The following is a 20,211-nucleotide window of genomic DNA, read 5'->3' on the forward strand; positions in this document are numbered from 1 at the left end:
CCTGTGTCACCACCATCTTGGTCCTAGCTATGATCATCTGATGTCCTGACTCTTATGAGAGTCTGCTAACTAGTTCCCATCCCTTTGCCCCGTAGTCTCCCATTTAATCTGACCTAACTCCAATCGGTTGTCCACGCTGCAGACCTATTCAGATGGGATGATGTCACCTCTGCGTAAAACCCTTTACTGTTCTTTTGATAAAGACAGAAGTCCTTCACTTGGTTCATAGTACCCTGTGTGATCTGTCCCCACCCATAGCTCAGCCTCTGGTCACACCTGAGTCCCTTCTGCTTTTGCATGACAGCATTCTTTCTTTAATTTTTCCAATCCTACAGGCTTTATACGTGCTATTCCTGTCCTTCTTGTTAGGCACACATATGCCCATGATTGCTATGCCTTTCTGATGCATTGACCCTTTTATCATTATGATTTGCCCTATTTTATCTTTGATAATGCTTTTTATCTTGAATTCTACTCTGTCCAATATTAATATAGCCACTCTAGCCCTCTTAGGCTCATTGTTTGCATGGTATTTATCTTTTTCCATCCATTTACTGTCAACATATCGTCTTTAAATTTATTTATTTTAAATTTTTATTTTTTATTTTATTATTTTTAGTAAACTCTATGCCCAACGTGGGGCTCAAACTTACAACCTCAACATTAAGCATTGCATGCTCTCCTGACTGAACCAGCCAGGTGCCCATCTTTACATTTAAAGTGCAGCAGATAGTTGGGTTTTGCTTTGTTTTTTAAAAGATTTTAAATTCCAGGGGCGCCTGGGTGGCTCAGTCCTTAAGCATCTGCCTTCAGCTCAGGTCATGATCCCAGGGTCCTGGGATCGAGCCCCGCATCGGGCTCCCTGCTCAGCGGGAAGCCTGCTTCTCCCTCTCCCACTCCCCCTGCTTGTGTTCCCTCTCTCGCTGTGTCTCTCTGTCAAATAAATAAATCTTTAAAAAAAATAAAGATTTTAAATTCCAGTTAGTTAACATATAGTGTACTGTTAGTTTCAGTTGTACAATATAGTGATTCAACACTTCTGTACAACACCTGGTGCTCATCACAAGTGCACTCCTTAATCCATCACCTATTTCATCCGTCCCGCCACCCACCTCCCCTCTGGTGACCATCAGTTCTCTATAGTTAAGAGTCTGTTTTTTGGTTTGTCTCTCTCTTTTTTTTTTCCCTTTGCTCATTTCCTTTGTAACTTAAATTCCACATATGAATGAAATCAAGTGATGTTTGTCTTTCTCTAACGGACTTAACTTTGCTTAGCAAACACTTTCTAATGCCATCCATGTCATTGCAAGTGGCAAGATTTCTTTCTTTTTTACGGCTGAGTAATATTCCATTCTATCTACCTTTCTGTGTATACCACATCATCTTTATCTATTCATCAGTCGATGGACACTTGGGCTGCTTCCATGGGGTTTTGCTTTTTTATGCATTTTGAAAATCCCTGTCCTTTCATTGGAATCTTAGTTCATTAACATTTAATTATCATTTCATTAATAATTTGATATGGCTGGATTTAGGTATAACATTTTACTGTTTTTTTTCTGTGTCTCGCTTTTGGATTATTAAATTATTTCTTATAATTTTAATTTACCTATTGATATTTTAGTTATACCTCTTTATGTTGTGGGTTTTTTTGTTTTGTTTTTTGTTTTTGGTGATTGTTCTAGGAAGTATAATATATATCCCTAACTTTTCACTGTCTTAGACTTAATATTGTACCACTTTATGCAAAATGTCAACCTTACCATCATAAGGTCCTCCTCTTAACTTCGTTAACTCCTACTTCTCAGACAGAGCTCGGCTCAAAGGCCACTTCTTCAGGGAATTCTTGTCTGATTTCTGAGACTGTTAAACCCCTATTATGTGCATCCTGAGCAGGTGGTGCTTCTCCTTGGGGGCATGTATCGCTTGTAATTTTTCACTGTGGAATCCCCGGTACTTAGCGCAATGTTGTATATTTATTTATTTGTTGGTTGAATGAAGGGGAGCCCTGAGTTGTGGTTTGAAGAAGGCAAAAGATTTCATGATAATGTACTCCAGGGGTTGGGAAAGGCATTATGTAAGGCTTAGAGGCTGAAAAGATGATTTATGTGGGAAAGAATATAATAGTCAAGTAGATTAAATGAGTTAAAATATAAAAATAAAATATAGCTCTAAGTTTTTATAACCGTAACCACCATTTATAGAGCACTTAATACGGGCCAGGCACTGTGTTAAACTCTTTGTACATTTTATCTTACATAACCTCAACCCTATTGAGTTATTCTTGCCTCATTTCAAAGGAAGCAACTGAGGTATGGAGAGGTCAGTTACCTTGTTCCCCATCACAAGTAAGGGCTCTGCATTCAAACCCAAATCTGTGTGATTTTAACACTTAGAATGGGAGTGAGACTGAGAGGTGGAGCTTGATTGTTCAAGGCATTTAGTGGCTGTCTGAGGTAATTGTGTTTTGATTTGGAGCCACAGTTAGGTGGAGAGATGGCCCGCAGATATCACTGAGGGTTTTGAGGTGGTAGTGTTAGATGCTTCCATTCTTTAGCCCCTTCTGGGGAAAAGAAGGAACAACGTGGAAAACCTTCTGAGGCTTGTGAATAAGGGAGGGCAGAAAAGAACACTTGTTTGAGGAGGATTCATCAGGGCCTGTGGGCAGGATAGATTCAGGTAAAAATCTAAACAGAGGAAGGGAAATACATGGGGAGCAGTGGCCAGGGCCCACTGTGATGGCAGCTGCAGTTTAGAGAGGTGACTGTCGTATTTTAAAGGAACAAATATGAGACATGTTGTGAGAGACGTGTAGATAGAATTGGTGAGGGATGAGGAGAGAAAGATTATTCCCCTATCTTCTGGGTCATTTATATCTGCCAACTCTAGGTGTAGCCTAAAGACCATTAAATATATCCATGCTGGGGATTATCACAGCTTCATTTCTCAAACTGGGATCTGCAAACGTCCTCAGGGGTCTGGGAGAATGCTCTTTTCAGGGAGAGTTGGGCAAGGCTAGGAAAAATAGTTATAAAGCTGTTTTTAAAAATTTGTTTGGTGTCTTTGCCCCCTGCTCAAAATAAAGCTGTTACCTTTCTAGCCCTGTCCGCCATGGTGCTTGGCAGCCAGGGATGCATGGTCTCAGACATGTTTCCAAGTAAAACACTGACTTGAGGGGCGCCTGGGTGGCTCAGTCGTTAAGCGTCTGCCTTCGGCTCAGGCCATGATCCCGGGGTCCTGGGATTGAGCCCCACATCGGGCTCCCTGCTCAGCGGGAAGCCTGCTTCTCCTTCTCCCACTCCCCCTGCTTGTATTCCCTCTCTCGCTGTGTCTCTCTCTGGCAAATAAATAAATAAAATCTTTAAAAAAAAATAAAAATAAATAAAAATTTGTTTGGGTAAGACCATAGCTAACTTCTCTGCCTGACTAGCACATAGAGGGACATTTTTCTATTTCTGTGGCATTATCATTCCTGGTGGACATTTCTGTCCGATCATTGAACAGTCATTGAGCTAGTGTGTTAGACACGAGTAGGTCACTAAAGAGATAGGGCATGTCTGCACATGTTCTGTGGGTTAGATGAGAAGTCTGGAGGAGGTTAAGTATGTGTGTGCTTGCATATGTGTGCATCTGCGTATGTGTTTGCATGCATTATCTGCTTTTGAAAAGGTCATTGAAAATTGTCCTGACTGGCCCACAGACCCACCGACCCTACCTACTTACCTACCCTCCTTCCTTTTCTTCTAAGATTTTATTATTCATTTATTTAGAGAGAGAGAGAGAGCGCGAGCACGAGCAGGGGGAGGGTCAGAGGGAGAGAGAATTTCAAGCTGACTCTGTGCTGAGTTTGGAGCCCCATGTGGGGCTTGATCTCATGACCCTGAAATCATGACCTGAGCCGAAATCAAGAGTTGGACGCTTAACCAACTCAGCCACCGAGGCATCCCTCCCTCCCTCTCTCTCTCCCCCTCCCTCCCTCCCTCCCTCCCTCCCTCCCTCCCTTCCTTCCTTCCTTCCTTCCTTCCTATTTATTTGAGAGCACATGAACAGTGGGGGGAGGGGCAGAAGGGAAAATCTTCAAGCCGACCCTACCTGAGAGCAGAGCCCAACTGGGGGCTCCATCTTAGGTCCCTGAGATCATGACCTGAGCTGAAACCAAGAGTCAGTCGCTCAACTAACTGAGCCACCCAGGCAACTCTTTTATTTTCTTTTCTTGAGTGAGAAAGAGCTTAACCAGTTTCCAAACTAGCATCAAAATGTTTTCACTTTCCCGGTAAAACATTTTATTGAAATTAAAAGATTGCTTTGAAAGTGATCCAAAAAAAAGATTATTCTATGAAGTTCAAGGTAAATGTGTGAGATTTATGGATGCATTTGGAGTTCACCCAAGGCCCTGAAGTTCCAATTTTTGTGTCCGTATAGAATACAAAAATGCAGAGTGAACCCTAGCCTTCTGTATGAACGAACATGGGACAATTTCTAGGATTTTGTTTGTCTCTGGATACCTGTCTCCTGAAAATTGCTTTAAGGCTTACTATTTTAGTAGAAACCAATGACAAGAGTTGTGAGAGTCCTTCTTTCTCCATGTTGAGGTTACTTTGGGATCGGCTCTGTGTTAGACCTGTTGAAATCCATCTGCACCGTGGTCTAGTGTGTGCTGCCCAGGGCTACCAGGTGAGGTCTGTGAATTTATATTCTCAGCCAGCATTGTCTCTGGGCTGAGTAAGTATTCGGTCTCACACATGGGTACACAGAGTTTTGCCCTTGAGGATGTTGATGATAAATACATACATTTAAAACTCTGAATTCATGGGAGCCCCCCTTCCCCCCCAACGGTTCTTTTTTTATTCCCCACATTGTACAAATGTGAAATTGTTCAACCAAGTTTTTGGGGGTTTAGTTATCTCACCTTTGCAAGTGGGCAAAGTAGCAGCTGATGGTGCTTTTGTAAGAATCATTGACTCAGGGTGGCAGAGCCAGCATAAATCTCAGTAAGAGCCATTGTTAGAATTTTGGTGGTTATCCTCTTATTTAGAAAAATCTTTGAAGAGGTTCAAGGCTAGTGCAAGAGGAAGCTATTTGTGTCCTATACAGATTCTGGCTTGGGGATTTTAGAGGCATGCTGTTCCAAAATCTGGACTCTCTCCCTTCTATTTTTGCCTGATTAGATTTGGCAAAGGCCTTCAGAGCAAAGCATCATAAAAATTTGTTGTTTGAGTTCATGTAACACACGTTACTTCTTGTTTTGCATGTCTTATTGCTGCCGAATGCCATTAAGGATCCCCGTCCTAGCTCATTTTCCCCAGTTGGGGTCTACAGACATCCTCAGGTCAGAGAGAATATTTTTTCTTTAAAAGGGGTCTGTTGGTGCATTAGCAGAGTGTGAGAAATACTGGCTAAACAGTAGTCAACACCCTGGAATTTGAATTTTAGTTTTAACTCATTGTTTAAATTCTAGCCGTTGACTTTCACCCTTTTCAGAAACTTTTGGAAATAAACCATCAGGGTGCATAGTTTGGTTGTGATGCTTTGAGCTTTATTCTCTTTCCCTTAGTTTCTCTAGGAAGCTGACCCAAAGTTTTCTATCAGTAAACTTCAAATACAAGTGACTTCGAAGCTTCGGTTTTGGCTCTGTTTGCTTCCTGATGTAATTGACAGTGGCCTTCGTGTTTTTACTCATTGTGGGTCTGTGAGAAGCTAAAGGAGTAAAAGAGAAAACTTCATGCACTGGTTTCCTTCCAGGATATATATGTGCGGTGTGTGTGTTTGTGTGTGTGTGGGGGGGTAGCTTTGTATTTGTGCCTTTGCAGTGGGGGAAGGGAGATGTGGCAGAGAGTTCTGACCAGTCTTTTTTTGGACATACAGTTTCCTTCTGATGGTGAGTGCAGCAGTGATGTTGGGCATGGAAGCCCTGGTTTTCTAGAAAGCCACAAACTCCAGATCTTAATGTCAGTGTTTCTCAGTGTGTGGTCCCTAGATCTGCATACTTGGTAAGTTGTTAGAAATTCAAATTTTCAGGCCCCACCCCAGACCTACTGAATTGGAAATTCTGGGCGTGGGACCCAGGAAGCTGTGTTTTTACTAACCCTTCAGGGCATTCTGATGCGTGCAAATGTGTAAAAAGCCTCTCCTGAGGCCAGGGTCTTTTTAGTTTCTGAAATGGACACTTTGTGCATCTGAGTGCTTACTGGAGCTTCAGGTTATCCCTTTCCTGAACCAGAAACAGGACAAAAACGACAGCAGTAATACTAATTGCTGGCTGTTTTCATATGGTATGGTGGTTAGAGACCATGGATTCTTTGGAGTTCTTTACCATCGTATGATCTTGGGCTAGTTAACGTCTCCGCCTTACTTCCTCAGCTGGGATGTGGAGCTGTCCCTATCTTACAGTTGAGGAAACTGAAGGACAAGAACAGTTCCAAAAGTTGCTTAGAGCCACTGTTCCCTGCAGCTGGAGGTTCATATTTGGACAGCCTGATTGCAAGCTCTGGACTCTCAAGCACGGCTTTCGTGTTCCTCCTGTGTGCATTTCCATCGAGTCCTCCTCCAGCCTTGCCTCCACCTGTAGCCACGTGTTCCAGCCCAAAGGCGGTGGGTGGAACCGGCACATCCATTGTGTTGTGTCCCAGCAGGGGCAGGGCTCTTGCTGACACTTGACCATGTGAAACTCAGTGCTTCCTAAACTCAGAGCTTCTGGGTCCCCTTGGCAGAAGCAGACCTCTCAAGGGTAAAAGCTAACCACCTCCATCTTGGCACCCAGTGGGAGCGTTGTGGAAGCCTCTGGGCATTGTGTTGGTTGTTGCTGTGGTTGCAGTGTTACGACCATTGAGTGGGCAGGCCCTCGTGTGCTAGATGGACTCAGAGTGGACAGTCGGGCGCAAGGGAAACTTGCATCCCACTGGGCTGTCAGATGTGCCACATCTAAATCTTGTTATTTTCCTTTTCTATTCCAGGTGGGAATGTTTGCCTATTATCTCAAGTATTTTTTTTTTTTTTTTTTTGCAGGATTTTAATATACATTTGATATGCACTGAGTTTCTGAGGAATAGAACTTGGGTGTTAATATATTTGGAGATTTATTTTATTAGTTTGAAACTTTACTAAGAGTTCACCTTTTCAGAAAATTTGTAACATGTTGTTCTGGCCTTTTTTTTTTTAAAGATTTTATTTATTTGAGAGAGAGAGCATGGGCATGAGCAGAGGAGAGAAGCAGGGGGAGAGGGAGAAGCAGGCTCCCCGCTGAGCAGGGAGCCTGATTCGGGGCTCAATCCCAGGACCCTGGGATCATGACCTGAGCTGAAGGCAGACACTTAACTGACTGAGTCACCCAGGAGCCCCTGTTCTGGCCATTTGAAATGGCAAGAGAATACACATGATGTCTACATTTGTAGTGACTTCACTGTGGTGATTCAAGGAACAAACCTAACAAATTTCTTCATGTCTCCTAGGGCCCCACTTCTCATTTAAAGTGCCCATGAATTACCTGGGAATTTGTTGCACTGCAGATTGTGACTGGGGGATTTGCATTTGCATTGTGATTGAGATTTTGCATTTTTAACAAGCCCTAGATGGTCCCACTGCGGCGGGCTGCTGGCCTACAGACCGAGCTTTGAGTAGTGAAGGTCTAGTATTGGGGGCGCCTGGGTGGCTCAGTTGGTTGGGCGACTGCCTTCGGCTCAGGTCATGATCCTGGAGTCCCGGGATCGAGTCCCGTATCGGGCTCCTTGCTCAGCAGGGGGTCTGCTTCTCCCTCTGACCCTCCCCCCTCTCATGTGCTCTCTCTCTCTCAAATAAATAAAATCTTAAAAAAAGAAAAAAGGTCTAGTGTTGTATGCCTGAGCATATTCAAGTACCTAGTTGTTAAAACTTACTTTAGAAGAAAATTTTAGAGTGAGGGCATTATATTGATTTTTTTTTTTTTTTAAGAAAATACTGGTATTGGATAGTTACTGTTTATGAATTTCATTTCAGACTCGGGTAAAGGTATTATAAAATATATGTTTTCAGGATGGTGCATTGGGTTAGATGGGGTGAGAGCCACTGCTCTGGGTGATTAGGAAGATCTATCATAAATACAAATGGAATTATAGACCCCACAGTCAAGGGAGAGTGATTCAGAATATGTTTATTATGTTAATTGTTCAAAACAGGTTATCATTCATTTATTCTTTCTTTTCTTTTCTTTTTTTCCCCCCAAGTAGGCTCCATGCTCCATGTGGGGCTTGAGCTCACAATCCTGAGATCAAGAGTCACATGCTCTACTGACTGAGCCAGCCAGGCGCCCCACACTTATTCTTTCAACAAATATTTATTGAATACCTATGTGTGCTCTGTGCCAGGCACTGCTCTATGTGCTTAGCATGTGTCTGTGAACAAAATAAAGATCCTTGGTTTCATGGGCCTTACCTTCTAGTGGGGGAAACAGTACACACTGTAAGTAAATTACAGGGCATTTTAGGTGATAAGTGCTATGGATTATTGGAAGATTAGGAATGCTGGGGTTGAAGAGGACAGGGTGAGCAGTTCCACTTTTAAATAAGGCCAACAGATTTCTCATTGAGAATATGAAATTTGAGCAAAGGCTTCAGGTGGTTATGTAGTTGGCCATGGACACCAAGGGAAAGCAATCCAGGCTGAGGGAACAGACAGTACAAAGGCCCTGAGGCCTGAGGCCATCCAGCGGGCATGCTTGAGGAACTGCAAGGAGACCAGTGTGGCTGGAGTAGAGTCGGCTAAGGCAAGTGTGGTTAGGAATGAGGTCAGAAAGGTAATAGGGGCAGATCACACAGGGCCTTGTAGGACATCATAGGGCCTTTGCTTTTTACTCTTGAGTTGGGAAGTTAATGCAGGTTTTGAGCAGGAGTAACATGATCTTACTTAAGTTTTAAAAAGCTCCCTGTGGCTGCTATGTTGAAAATGGCTTTCAGGGGGCAACGGTAGAAGCAAGAAAACCAGTTAGGAGTCATTGCAGTGTCCAAGCATGAGATGATGGGGAGAGCCTGACCCGGAGAGGGCATTGGTGGTGGTGGGAAGGAGGTCGGATTCTGGATGTATTTTTGTGCAATTTAAGATTGCAAGATAAAAAGTTCTCACAACAGGGGCGCCTGGGTGGCTCAGTCGTTAAGCGTCTGCCTTCGGCTCAGGTCATGATCCCAGGGTCCTGGGATCGAGCCCCACATCAGGCTCCCTGATCCGCGGGAAGCCTGCTTCTCCCTCTCCCACTCCCGCTGCTTGTGTTCCCTCTCTCCTGTGTCTCTCTCTGTCAAATAAATAAATAAATAAATAAATCTTAAAAAAAAAGTTATCACAACTCAAGGCTTCCAGCAGTACCTGTGTGGATCTGCGACCTGTGAGGAAAATCTGATGTGGTCGACAAAGTAACCATGTTCCATGTTCTTTTCCTTCCGAGGAGGGTGTCTGTGCATTACATGCAGGCATGCCTGTGTTTGCAGAGCACATCTGTCCAGGCTCGTGGTTAGCTGTCAGATACGCTGAGCCGCTGAGTTGGAGTACCTTTAGAACGGAAGGTGAAGCAGCACTAAGTGGAACTAACTGGTCCTGAAAGCCTCACACATTTCCCCTTGATTAAGCCAGAATGTATTTTTAGTAAAAACATATGCTGTTACTCAATTAATGTTTCTTGTAATACTCTGATGGTGAATCAAAGATAAAAATTCAATTTTCTCATCCCATTCCCTTTCTGATGCCATTCGTCCCCCTTCTTTCTTAGACTCCGAGACTACAGAAATTTTATTAGCACACTCGCTTTATTTAAGTTGACTGACACCTTTCTGATTTCAAATATGCATTATGTAGTTTTGCCCTTGATTTTCAAATAATTAATTTGGAAATGTGGGAGCAGTTTAAGATCTGTTGATAGGTGTATGCAACTCATTTTCTGTGCAGGTCACGATTTCAGTGACCTTCGTGCTTGGAGGAGACTTGATTATCATAGAGCTAAACTTCCTGTAGTGGGGTCTTTTGAAAGCTTGCCAAGGCAGTGGCTTGCCAAGATGTTAGGTAGAGTACACACACAATTAAGTAAAGTCACATGGCACGTCTCCAGGAGACCTCGGCTCTCAGCCAGGCTGACCTTTCAGGTGCTTATATGTCATAAACTATTTTGTCCTAAGGCTTCCTGCTTAATCACAGCAGTGATTTTGATCAGTTGGGTTTTTTTTTTCTTCATTTTACACTTGCAGCAATTACTTATGAAGACGAAGTATATATTCTCATTCTTGTGCTGTGGCTAGCTAGCATTACCCCAGTGGTTACTAAGACCTTTTCTTGGCTTAGAGTGAGGGGGAACAGAAGGTAGCTTCATTTACTCAAACCTTTCCCTTTTATTCTTTCAAGTCTGTATTTTAAGAAGTCTGATTTGGTTCCATAGCTGAATGATTTGGACAGGGCAAAGTCTTTTTTTTTTTTTTTTTAAGCCTTGGGCTATTTCTGATGTGCTGTGACCTTGGGAAGAAAAGTTCTGTATCCAGTAGGAGATGTTTTTAAGGAGAGTATGAGTTGTAGCTATGTATTTTTAGACTACATTTTCATATGGCATTTGTACTTTGGTGGCATGGAGTCATGGAAATTTCTCTTCCTATTCTTGGGTTGAGAAGACAGTATTTCAGTGCTGGCTCTGTCCAGTTACTGTACTAGCTTAGTGAGCCTCATTCTTCTTATCTGTAAATGGGTGTGAAGATACATGCTTACCGTTTACCTTAGAATTTGGTAAAGATCAAGTGACCCAAGATGTATGAAAGAATTTTGCAAGCCCTAAACTTCCCTTCACATGCTGCTGGTCATGGTATTGTGGTTATCACAAAGCTTGTTCCTATGAACCCGTTGTTTCTGTCTTTAACAGAACTTAAGTGGAGTGAGCCATTTTTCTTGAACATAAATAAAATAGAGATGTGTATAGGGGCTGGCAGGGAAGGGAGAGCCCAACTATGGGGTCTCTAGAAACAATTCTAGTATACAAATTCTGTGACTTTATGTTTCTGCGTGTGGGGGGGATTTTTGCTCATTTTTTCTTTTCCCAACTTATTAGTTAAAAATTTTTACACTTACAGAATAATTGAGAGAATAGTATAATGAACACCCACATACCCTATATTTTAACAGTTGTTAATATTTTGCCACATTTATTTTTATCTCTCTGTACATTTGTGTATTGGTTTTATGTATTTATTTACTTATTTATTTAAGATTTTATTTGTCAGAGAGAGAGAGGGAGAGAGTGCTTGTGCACAAGCAGGGGGAGCGGCAAGCAGAGGGAGAAGAAGCAGGCTTCCTGCTGAGCAAGGAGCCTGATGCGGGACTTGATCCCAGGACCCCGGGATCATGACCTGAGCAAAGGCAGAGGTTTAACCGACTGAGCCACTCAGGCATCCCTGTGTATTGGTTTTAAATCTTCAATTTCTGCTCTCCCTTTGGTGTTGTGTTCCAACAGTTCTCTTCTACAGAGTATAGCATAGTCAGTCATTACTGAGGCTGTAGTATGCTGGGTAAAGTTAGAGCTTTTATAATCTTTCTGATTAATTGATACCTTTTCTTGAACAGGATGAACTTACTGCTGTGAATGTAAAGCAAGGCTTCAACAATCAGCCAGCTTTTACTGGAGATGAACATGGCTCAGCCAGAAATATTGTAATTAACCCATCAAAGGTAATGCAAATTGTCTATTTCCTAAAACTTCTGAAAAAGTGTGTGACACCCTGAAAAGTGTGTGACACCCTGAAAAGTGTGTGTGAATGTTGATAAATTAGTGTTATTTAAAACCACAATCCATATTCAGAATTCCCCAGAATATCTTGTATAAGGTCCTGCCCTAGGACCCAATCAGGGATCATGCATTGCATTTGGGTGTCCTGTTTCTTTCATCTATTGTAATCCAGCACAGTACACAGTACTGCTCTCCGCCTTTGCCCATGTTGTTATTTTTGGGAGAGGGGGGTTTTTAGAGCTGCTGTCCAGTTATGTCTTTTTTTTTTTTTAAGATTTTATTTATTTGAGAGAGGGAGAGAGTAAGAGAGCACAAGTGGGGCAAGGAGCAGAGGGAGAGGGAGAAGCAGGCTCCCTGCTAAGCAGGGAGCCTGATGTGGGGCTTGATCCCAGGACGCTGGGATCATGACCCAAGCTGAAGGCAGATGCTCAACTGACTGAGGGACCCAGGTGTCCCCAGTTATTTTCTTATATTCTAGTCCTACATTCTAGATTTTTCCGATTGTTTTTTCATGACAAGGTTCAGGTTAAATATTTTTGGCAAGAAGACCACATTGCATATCAGAAGACATGCAGTGCCAGTTTGCCCTGTTATTGGTTATACTATGTTTGATGATCGAAGGTGGTGTCTGCTGTCACTTTACATTGTAAAAGTAGTTATCTTTTCCTTGTAGTAGTCCCTGTAGGGTGATACTTTGAGACCAAATGGATATGCTATTCTTCAATAGGATTTTATCTTGTGATTGTATCATCAATTGATAATGCTTGCTGAATGAGTTATTTTGCTGGTGGTTGCAAAATGCTGGTTTTCCAGTTGTCATTTCTCATACATTTATTAGATGGCATTCTTTTGTAAAAGGACACCCCATTTTAAAATTTATTTTATTTTTTATTATTTTATTGTTTTAAGTAGGCTCCACGCCCAGTGTGGGGCTTGAACTCACCACCCTGAGAATAAGGGTTGCATGCTTTACCGACTGAGCCATCCAGATACCCCAAACAAGTCCATTTTTCTTTTTTTAAAGTAATCTCCACACCCAGTGTGGGGCTTGAGCTCAGGACCCTGAGATCAAGAGTTGGATGCTCCACCTACTGAGCCAGCCAGGTGCCCTGATATCCCATTTTTTAGTATCACTTTGAACTCCAGGACTCTTTAAAATTTGATGTGTCATCTTTTCTCTTTTTGATGTTTAAATTGTCTCTCACTTGGCCAGGGGGCGCCTTTAACCTATTTCTTGGGTGCTTTTGAAATCTCCATCATTCTTGAGCACTTCCTCACTTTTGATACAATAACATATTCAGATTCATGTTCTTTCTGTGCCCCAGCCCAGATCTGGATGCTTGGCATGCTCATTGCTACTAGAGTATCATAACTTCTAGGTACTTTCAGTGGACAGAGATGGGAAACAACATAGAGATTTGTTTCTTCTCTTCTCTCCTTTTTCTTCTTTCCTCGCATCCATCTGCAAGTTCTTACCCAATACTACAGGGTTTTTCCTCTTTTCTGTTCCATCTTTTTATCTCATTTCTCCCAAAGTGAGAACCCTGGCTTATAGTAAATTCAATATATTTATTTATTTACTCTTTTTTAAAATACACATTGAAAAGTTCCAGAATAAACTATAGTAATCCTACTCCAACAACAAAATTACTATGGAAAATTTATAATTTTCCTATTATACTTTTTGTCCTTAGACTAATTTTCATTAAAGGTATATAGTCAGAATGTTGTGTTAAAATTTTTCTTAAATTAAATCTCTTTCTCTTTGTGGTTATGTTAATAATATATAGGTAGAATTATTTGCTTGTTATATTCTTTTAAGGTTTGATCTTTCTCATCCTTCTTGAGTTATTTTTTCTGAATATTGAAGTATTTTTATTAAATTGAAAGCATTATGCAAATGAAATCAAACATACAAATATACTTCTTTCCCCTTCCCCAGAGCTAACCGTTGTCAGGGATTTGTGTATCATTTAAGATCTGTGTGTGCACATGTACACATAAACAACAAATGTACTTGATAATTTGCTAATCAACTGAAATATGTAAACAATGTGAAAGGAAACAGCATTTTCTACAGATAACCCTATAACCAAACCAGTGTTTTTAGTTTTGTCTTTTTCCTGTCTTTGTATACTTTTTTTTTTTTTTTGAAGAGTTTATTTATTTGACAGAGAGAGACACAGCGAGAGAGGGAACACCAGCAGGGGGAGTGGGAGAGGGAGAAGCAGGCTGCCTGCCAAGCAGGGAGCCCGATGCGAGCCTGACGCGAGGCTCCATCCCAGGACCCTGAGACCACGACCCGAGCAGAAGGCAGACGCCTGAAGACTGAGCCACCCAGGCACCCCTTTTTTTTTTCTTTTTTAAAGATTTTTTATTTATTTGACAGAGACACAGTGAGAAAGGGAACACAAACAGGGAGTGGGAGAGGGAGACGCAGGCTTCCCTCAGAGCAGGGAGCCTGATGTGGGGCTCAATCCCAGGACCCTGGGATCATGACCTGAGCCGAAGGTAGACGCTTAACGACTGAGCCACCCAGGCGCCCCCCAGTCTTCATATACTTTTTAACATCACAACCACAATTACATATATGTTGTAATTGGTTTTCTTTTTTTAAATTGTGGTAAAATATACGTAACATAAAATTTACCATTTTACCATTTTTATTTTTATTTTATTTTACTTATTGGAGCCTAACACAGGACTTGAACTCATGACCCTGAGATGAGACCTGAGCTGAGATCAAGAGTCAGATGCTGAACTGACTGAGCCACCCAGGTGCCCCTTAACATTTTTAAAATGTACAGTTCTTTGGCATTTAATGCATTCACATTGGTGTGTAACTGTCACCACCATCTTCAGAACTTTTTTGTCTTACTTTAAAAAAAAAAAAATAACATTGAGTGCACTTTTCCTTGAGGCTGAAGTATTCATATTAATAATTATTAATGGACAGATAACATTTCATCATTTACATGCTATAATGACCTGAAACTGCTAGTATATAATAATTAGCCTGTTGCCAATTTCTTATGGTTATTTATGAAGAGGCTGTAGTCGTATTTGAACATACAGCTTTTGTTCTTTTGGATAAATTTCCAGAAGCATATTTACTTGGGTAGAAGTTGTCTTAGTCTGTTTGGGCCTCCATAACAAAATACCGCAAACTGGGTGGCTTAAACAACAGGAATTTAATTTTCTGAGAAACAATTTATTTTCTCACAGTCGAGGAGGCTGGTAGTCCAAGATCAAGGTGTCAGGGGTCTGGTTTCTTCTGAGGGCTCTCTCCTTGGCTTGCACAAGGCTGGCCTCTCACCCTGTCCTCACACAGTCTTTTCTCTATGTGCCTGTATTCTGTGTTTCTTCTTACAAGGACACCAGTCCATTGGATTAAGCCCCGCCCTTATGACCTCATTTGACCTCTTTAAAGGCCTTGTCTCCAAATACAGTCACACTGGGGATTAAGGCTTCAACATCCGAATTTTGGGGAACACAATTCAGCCCATAACAGAAAGTATGAATGCTGTGTGTCTCTTGATGTGAACTGCCAAGTTATTCTGTTATATCAAGTTTTATGTCAATTTAAATAACTGAATAAATGGAAATAACACCCATTACAGCTTCTGCTTTTGCCAACCCTTCCTGTGAGATTTACTCAAGGATTCAAACCTTCTGAAGGGAATTTGAGCTTATAAATATGGAATACATGAACTATAGTGTAGTCCCTAAACTTTTTTCCATTTTCTTATAAAATGAATTACTTTCAAAATAGCTTTGGATGGATGGAAACAAATGTTATTTATTTATTAAAGATTTTATTTATTTATTTGACAGAGACACAGTGAGAGAGGGAACACAAGCAGGGGGAGTGGGAGAGGGAGAAGCAGGCTTCCCTTGGAGTAGGGAGCCCGATGTGGGGCTCGATCCCAGGACCCCGGGATCATGACCTGAGCCAAAGGCAGACGCTTAATGACTGAGCCACCCCAGGCGCCCCTGGAAACAAGTTTTAAGTTAAACTTCTTCTCTCCTACCTTGTCTGAGGGAGTGCACATTGGTCTGAAGCTTATGGAGGGCAATTTAACAGTGCTGATTAAAATTACGGAAGTGTACAATCTGAATTCTGGAAATTTATGTGAAATCTGTAGTTGTACATGTATGAGATAACAAATAGGAGAGGTTATTCATTTTAATGTGATTTGTAATAGCAGAAGTTTGGGGAAAACCCTCCAAATGTCTGTTAACAAGGGCTTGATTATATATAAATGTGGTGCACCCACCCAGTACATCATTTGTGAAAGTGAAAAGAGATTTTCCATGTACAGATGTGGAAGGCTCTCAGACATTTACTAAATATACACAAAGAGGGGCGCCTGGGTGGCTCAGTTGGTTAAGCGACTGCCTTCGGCTCAGGTCATGATCCTGGAGTCCCGGGATCGAGTCCCACATCGGGCTCCCTGCTTGGCAGGGAGTCTGCTTCTCCCTCAGACCCTCCCCCCTCTCCTGCTCTCTCTCTCTCAAATAAATAAATAAATAAAATCTTTAAATGTACACAAAGAGGTATACATGTAAAAAAGAGAAAGTAATATATTCGTGTTTGTTCATGCATATTCACCTGAAGAAACCCTCGGAAGACCTAAGAAACTAACCAACATGGTTACTTGGAGGTAGTCATTGGGACTTGGGAATGAGGCTCTTTACTTTTTTAGGTTTGGAATAATGTGAGTATAAAATTAAGTGCATGGTCATGTTTTGATTCCCCCCCCCCGCCTTCTCTCTTTTAGGGAATTTTGACTTAGTTTCCAGTCTGCAGTGGTTCCCGAGGTTTGTTAGGCTGTAAAACGGCACATACAGTCACATGTTCCATTGTTATTAAATACAAAAATTATAATTGTAAAACAGATGGCTGACGAGTTTTTAAAAAAATTTTTATACCTTTGTTTATTATGATTAAAATACTCCTATGTAATTGCAAATAAGAGGCCTTTTAAATTTAAACAATCAATGTAAGTAGGGGTTTTAAGTTCTTGGTATAAAGACCAAATATTGATTGAGAAATTTAAAATTAAACAATTTGCTGTTGGCTGCTTGTTCCTAAACAACTGGTTTTGCTAAATTTTTGCATTTCCCGTTTAAACATTCTGCAAACATTTGCTTAAAAAAAAAAACACACCATGAAGTTTGTTTAAAAAAAAAAAAGTAAAGCTCAGATCTTTTTCCTAATTACTCTAATTTTTTATTATCATATTAACGCACCAAAATAGACTTTTTTTAATTGTCCATAAATCACAAGGGTCAAGGAATGCCAGTTCACATTAAGTAAAAGTGTACAAGCTTTTCACCCTGGTAGATAAACTTGACTAATTGCTAACAACTGTGTTCCAACCTACGAAATAATTGTTTATTGACTCAAGAGCATTAACTAAGGTGGTGATTCTTATTTTGCTTCACCAGGGTAGGTATTTTATTTTAATCATGGTTGCCACTGTCGGCTAACCTCACCTGTTGTTTGTATCATATTATTAAATAATTCCCAGGGAATGGAATAGGGTTCTTGGCAATTCCAACAAGTTTTCTGTGGATTCACTTAAGTTTTAGGTGTTTATCCCTTTCCTTCTTGTGCCTTTCTTCCTCTTTTGTCTTCTTAGTTTGGTTAATATGAAAATGCCACAGTTGTTCACAGGAACTCCCTTTGCTACATATTCCATTCAGAGCAGGTAACACTAGCTTTCTCTTGAAACGCTTGTACTCTTGAAATTGGCAGCCCAGTTAAAAATGTTGAATACTTAATTTAATTGAAACTTTTGTAATTTTCCATTTAAATAATTTTTTCTAGACTCCTTTTTTTGAAAAGCACTGTGAATACAGAATTTTCCTTTCCAAAAATATATGCTATTAAGATGAAACCAGAAAAAGAATGATTACTGTGTGATTACTAGACTTTCTGCTCTTGCGTGCAACACCTCTCAGGAAACATATTCTCTCCAAATGTGTATGTAATCTGAAAAAGAAGTACAGCTGAAGAGTAAAGCAGAACCCATTCTCTTGAAATTTATTCAGGATGTAATTAATTTCATCTTCTCAGACATTTTCAAAGGCTCTTCTTTTTTCCTTGAACCACCTGTTAATAGTGGAACAAAAGTGCTGTGGGAGTTTTTGCATTATGTTAGTATAAGGAAATCACAACTCTTGGCTTCAAGGACTTAAACTGCCATTTATTTTCTGATGGGCTGCTTGAAGATATTCTCCTAAAACAAAAATAAAATACCGCTATACATTACTAACATACATACTGCCTTCAAACTTTTTCTTTTTTTCTCTTGTTTCCACAGATTGGAGCTTATTTCAGCAGCATATTAGCTGAGAAACTAAAGCTTAACACTTTCCAGGACACCGGAAAGAAGAAACCACAAGTTAATGCTAAAGATAATTATTGGCTGGTTACTGCTCGATCCCAGAGTGCAATTCATAGTTGGTTCTCCGACTTAGCAGGAAATAAACCACTCGCTATTTTGGCAAAAAAGGTATTAAGTGTTTCTTACATTGTTTTAGTTATGGTCTTCTAGAAACCACGATGTTTGAGCTAAGGTTCAGGTATGTATTTCTTTCCCCCTGTTCTTTCCAAAACGCAAAGCTTCATTGGCAGGTGCACCGTTACCAGGTGTGTGCTGCACATAATGCTCTTTCTCCCTTTTTTTGGATGGCATGTGGGTCTTAGCACATCTTGACCTAAACATTCCACACAGGAAGCAGTTTATGTGGACTTTATTTATTTTTTAAGATTTTATTTGAGAGAGAGTGAGCAAGTGAGTGAGAGAGCAAGTACAAGCTGGGGGAGGGAGAGGGAGAGGGAGAAGCAGACACCCTGCTGAGCAGGGAGCCTGAAGGGGGGCTCGATCCCAGGACCCCGGGATCATGACCTGAGCCGAAGGCAGATGCTTAAACCGACTGAGCCACCCAGGCACCCCTATGTGGACTTCAGGTAGACGCGTTTTTTAAATCGAGAGTAGGCAATAAGACTTCGTTTATTTCCATTATATTTTTAGTTTTCTTAGGCCAGGATGTCCAAAATGTGTCATTTGGAAATTCTTGCTTTGATGTTACTTTCTTGTCTTGAAAAGTACCAATCCAAATGCTTTAAGCTAAGTCTCTTTCCTAACAAGTAAGATAGCAATTCTGGGTGTGCTTGAAAAACTTCTTTGAAAAAGTTTTAGAACAAAATGGGCAGGTGTATTTATAGCTTCCAGTGATCTCTGTCTTGCACACCTTTGAAATCATCCCACATGTCTTTCTCATCCGGCCTGAAACCCTTTAGTCTTTAGGGTGTCCATCTTCTGTTCTTGATAGTGTTATTAACTAGTGTGGTGCAGGCCTGGTTTAAAGGAGAGCTCCTTTTTGTGTTTGTTTTCTAAAGCAACTCTCTGAAAATAGCCTGTAGCTCCCGTTGGCTTTCTTTTGTCCTAGTGCCACCATAATATTGTGTTGCCTTGTGATTAAAGGTAACTGGAATCCTTGAAAAGCACAACAATCAACATAATCGCCTCTTGCTACTCAGGTTGTACCTGTCTCAACACAGGCTGAACCGCGTAGCATTTCTTTCCCGGTAGTGGACATTTACCATGTGGGCCCATGATCACCTGCACATTGTATCTGAAGGCCCCATAAGTCAAAGGGCATCCTTTGATATTTCATGGCTTTCTAACCAATAGTTCATGCCCTCCATGTTTGTTAGGACCTTCAGTTCCCATGTAGCCATCCTGACATCTTTCTTTTTAGGTTTTCCTTTTTTTAAAATAAGCTTTTAGAATCCCTTTTTTGGATATTTCCTGAAAGCAGATACTGATGAGGAATTGATGCCCTTGCTTTAGGGGTGGAGTGGTTGTTCATCTTTGAGGAGGGAGATGAATCACAGTGCAGTGTATTGGCCATTGTTCTTCTCTTTATTAGGAGCTGTCTCTGGCCAAGTCAGGTGTCCCTCAGGTAAGCCCTGACATGAATTCTGTGCAAAGTTAAACTTTTTTTCTTTTTCTTTTCTTTTTTTTGGTAACACCATTGACTGTGCCTTGAAGTAGTCATTTCTTGGGCATTTGAAGAGTCCCTCCCTTCTCTGCTCCGCTCCTCAGCATATCATATTCTTGAGATGGCAAAAGCTCTTTTGGATCTGGGTAAAAGATTGCATTCTCTGCCATGTTCTTCATATTAGAAAGTTCAAATACTTCTTTAATTTCTGGTATTTATCTATGAGATGACTTAATGCAGAGAGCCTTAATTTTCCTGCTAAAATCTTGAGTCCTCTTCCAACGCTGTTCTAGAGTTCAAAATAGTTTCCTGTATGGGATAGGTCAAGTTTCTGGGCCTGGTTTTCCATTATTTTACAACTCCACAGCACTCCTAAGTATTTAGCCACAGAGAGGTCAATAATGGCCTGTAAAGGGCCTTTTAACTCAATCACGGTCATTGGTAGATTTGGAAAAATAGACTTATAGGCTCTA

At 41.0% G+C, this 20,211-nt stretch overlaps 1 protein-coding gene across 3 annotated transcripts in view; it reads left to right on the forward strand.

Annotated features, from left to right (window-relative positions):
- Nucleotides 1-20,211, forward strand: part of MED12L (mediator complex subunit 12L) — a 322,844-nt gene that overhangs the window by 21,510 nt on the left and 281,123 nt on the right. For all 3 annotated transcript variants that reach the window (XM_081827792.1, XM_081827784.1, XM_081827786.1), the window contains exons 3-4: nt 11,560-11,664; nt 18,052-18,243. In XM_081827792.1, coding sequence (XP_081683918.1) covers nt 11,560-11,664; nt 18,052-18,243 — 297 coding nt within the window. The remainder of the gene's footprint in view (nt 1-11,559; nt 11,665-18,051; nt 18,244-20,211) is intronic.

This window comes from Leptonychotes weddellii, chromosome 1 (assembly GCF_054177405.1).
Source record: "Leptonychotes weddellii isolate Sample4059 chromosome 1, ASM5417740v2, whole genome shotgun sequence".
Taxonomy (NCBI): Eukaryota; Metazoa; Chordata; class Mammalia; order Carnivora; family Phocidae; genus Leptonychotes; species Leptonychotes weddellii.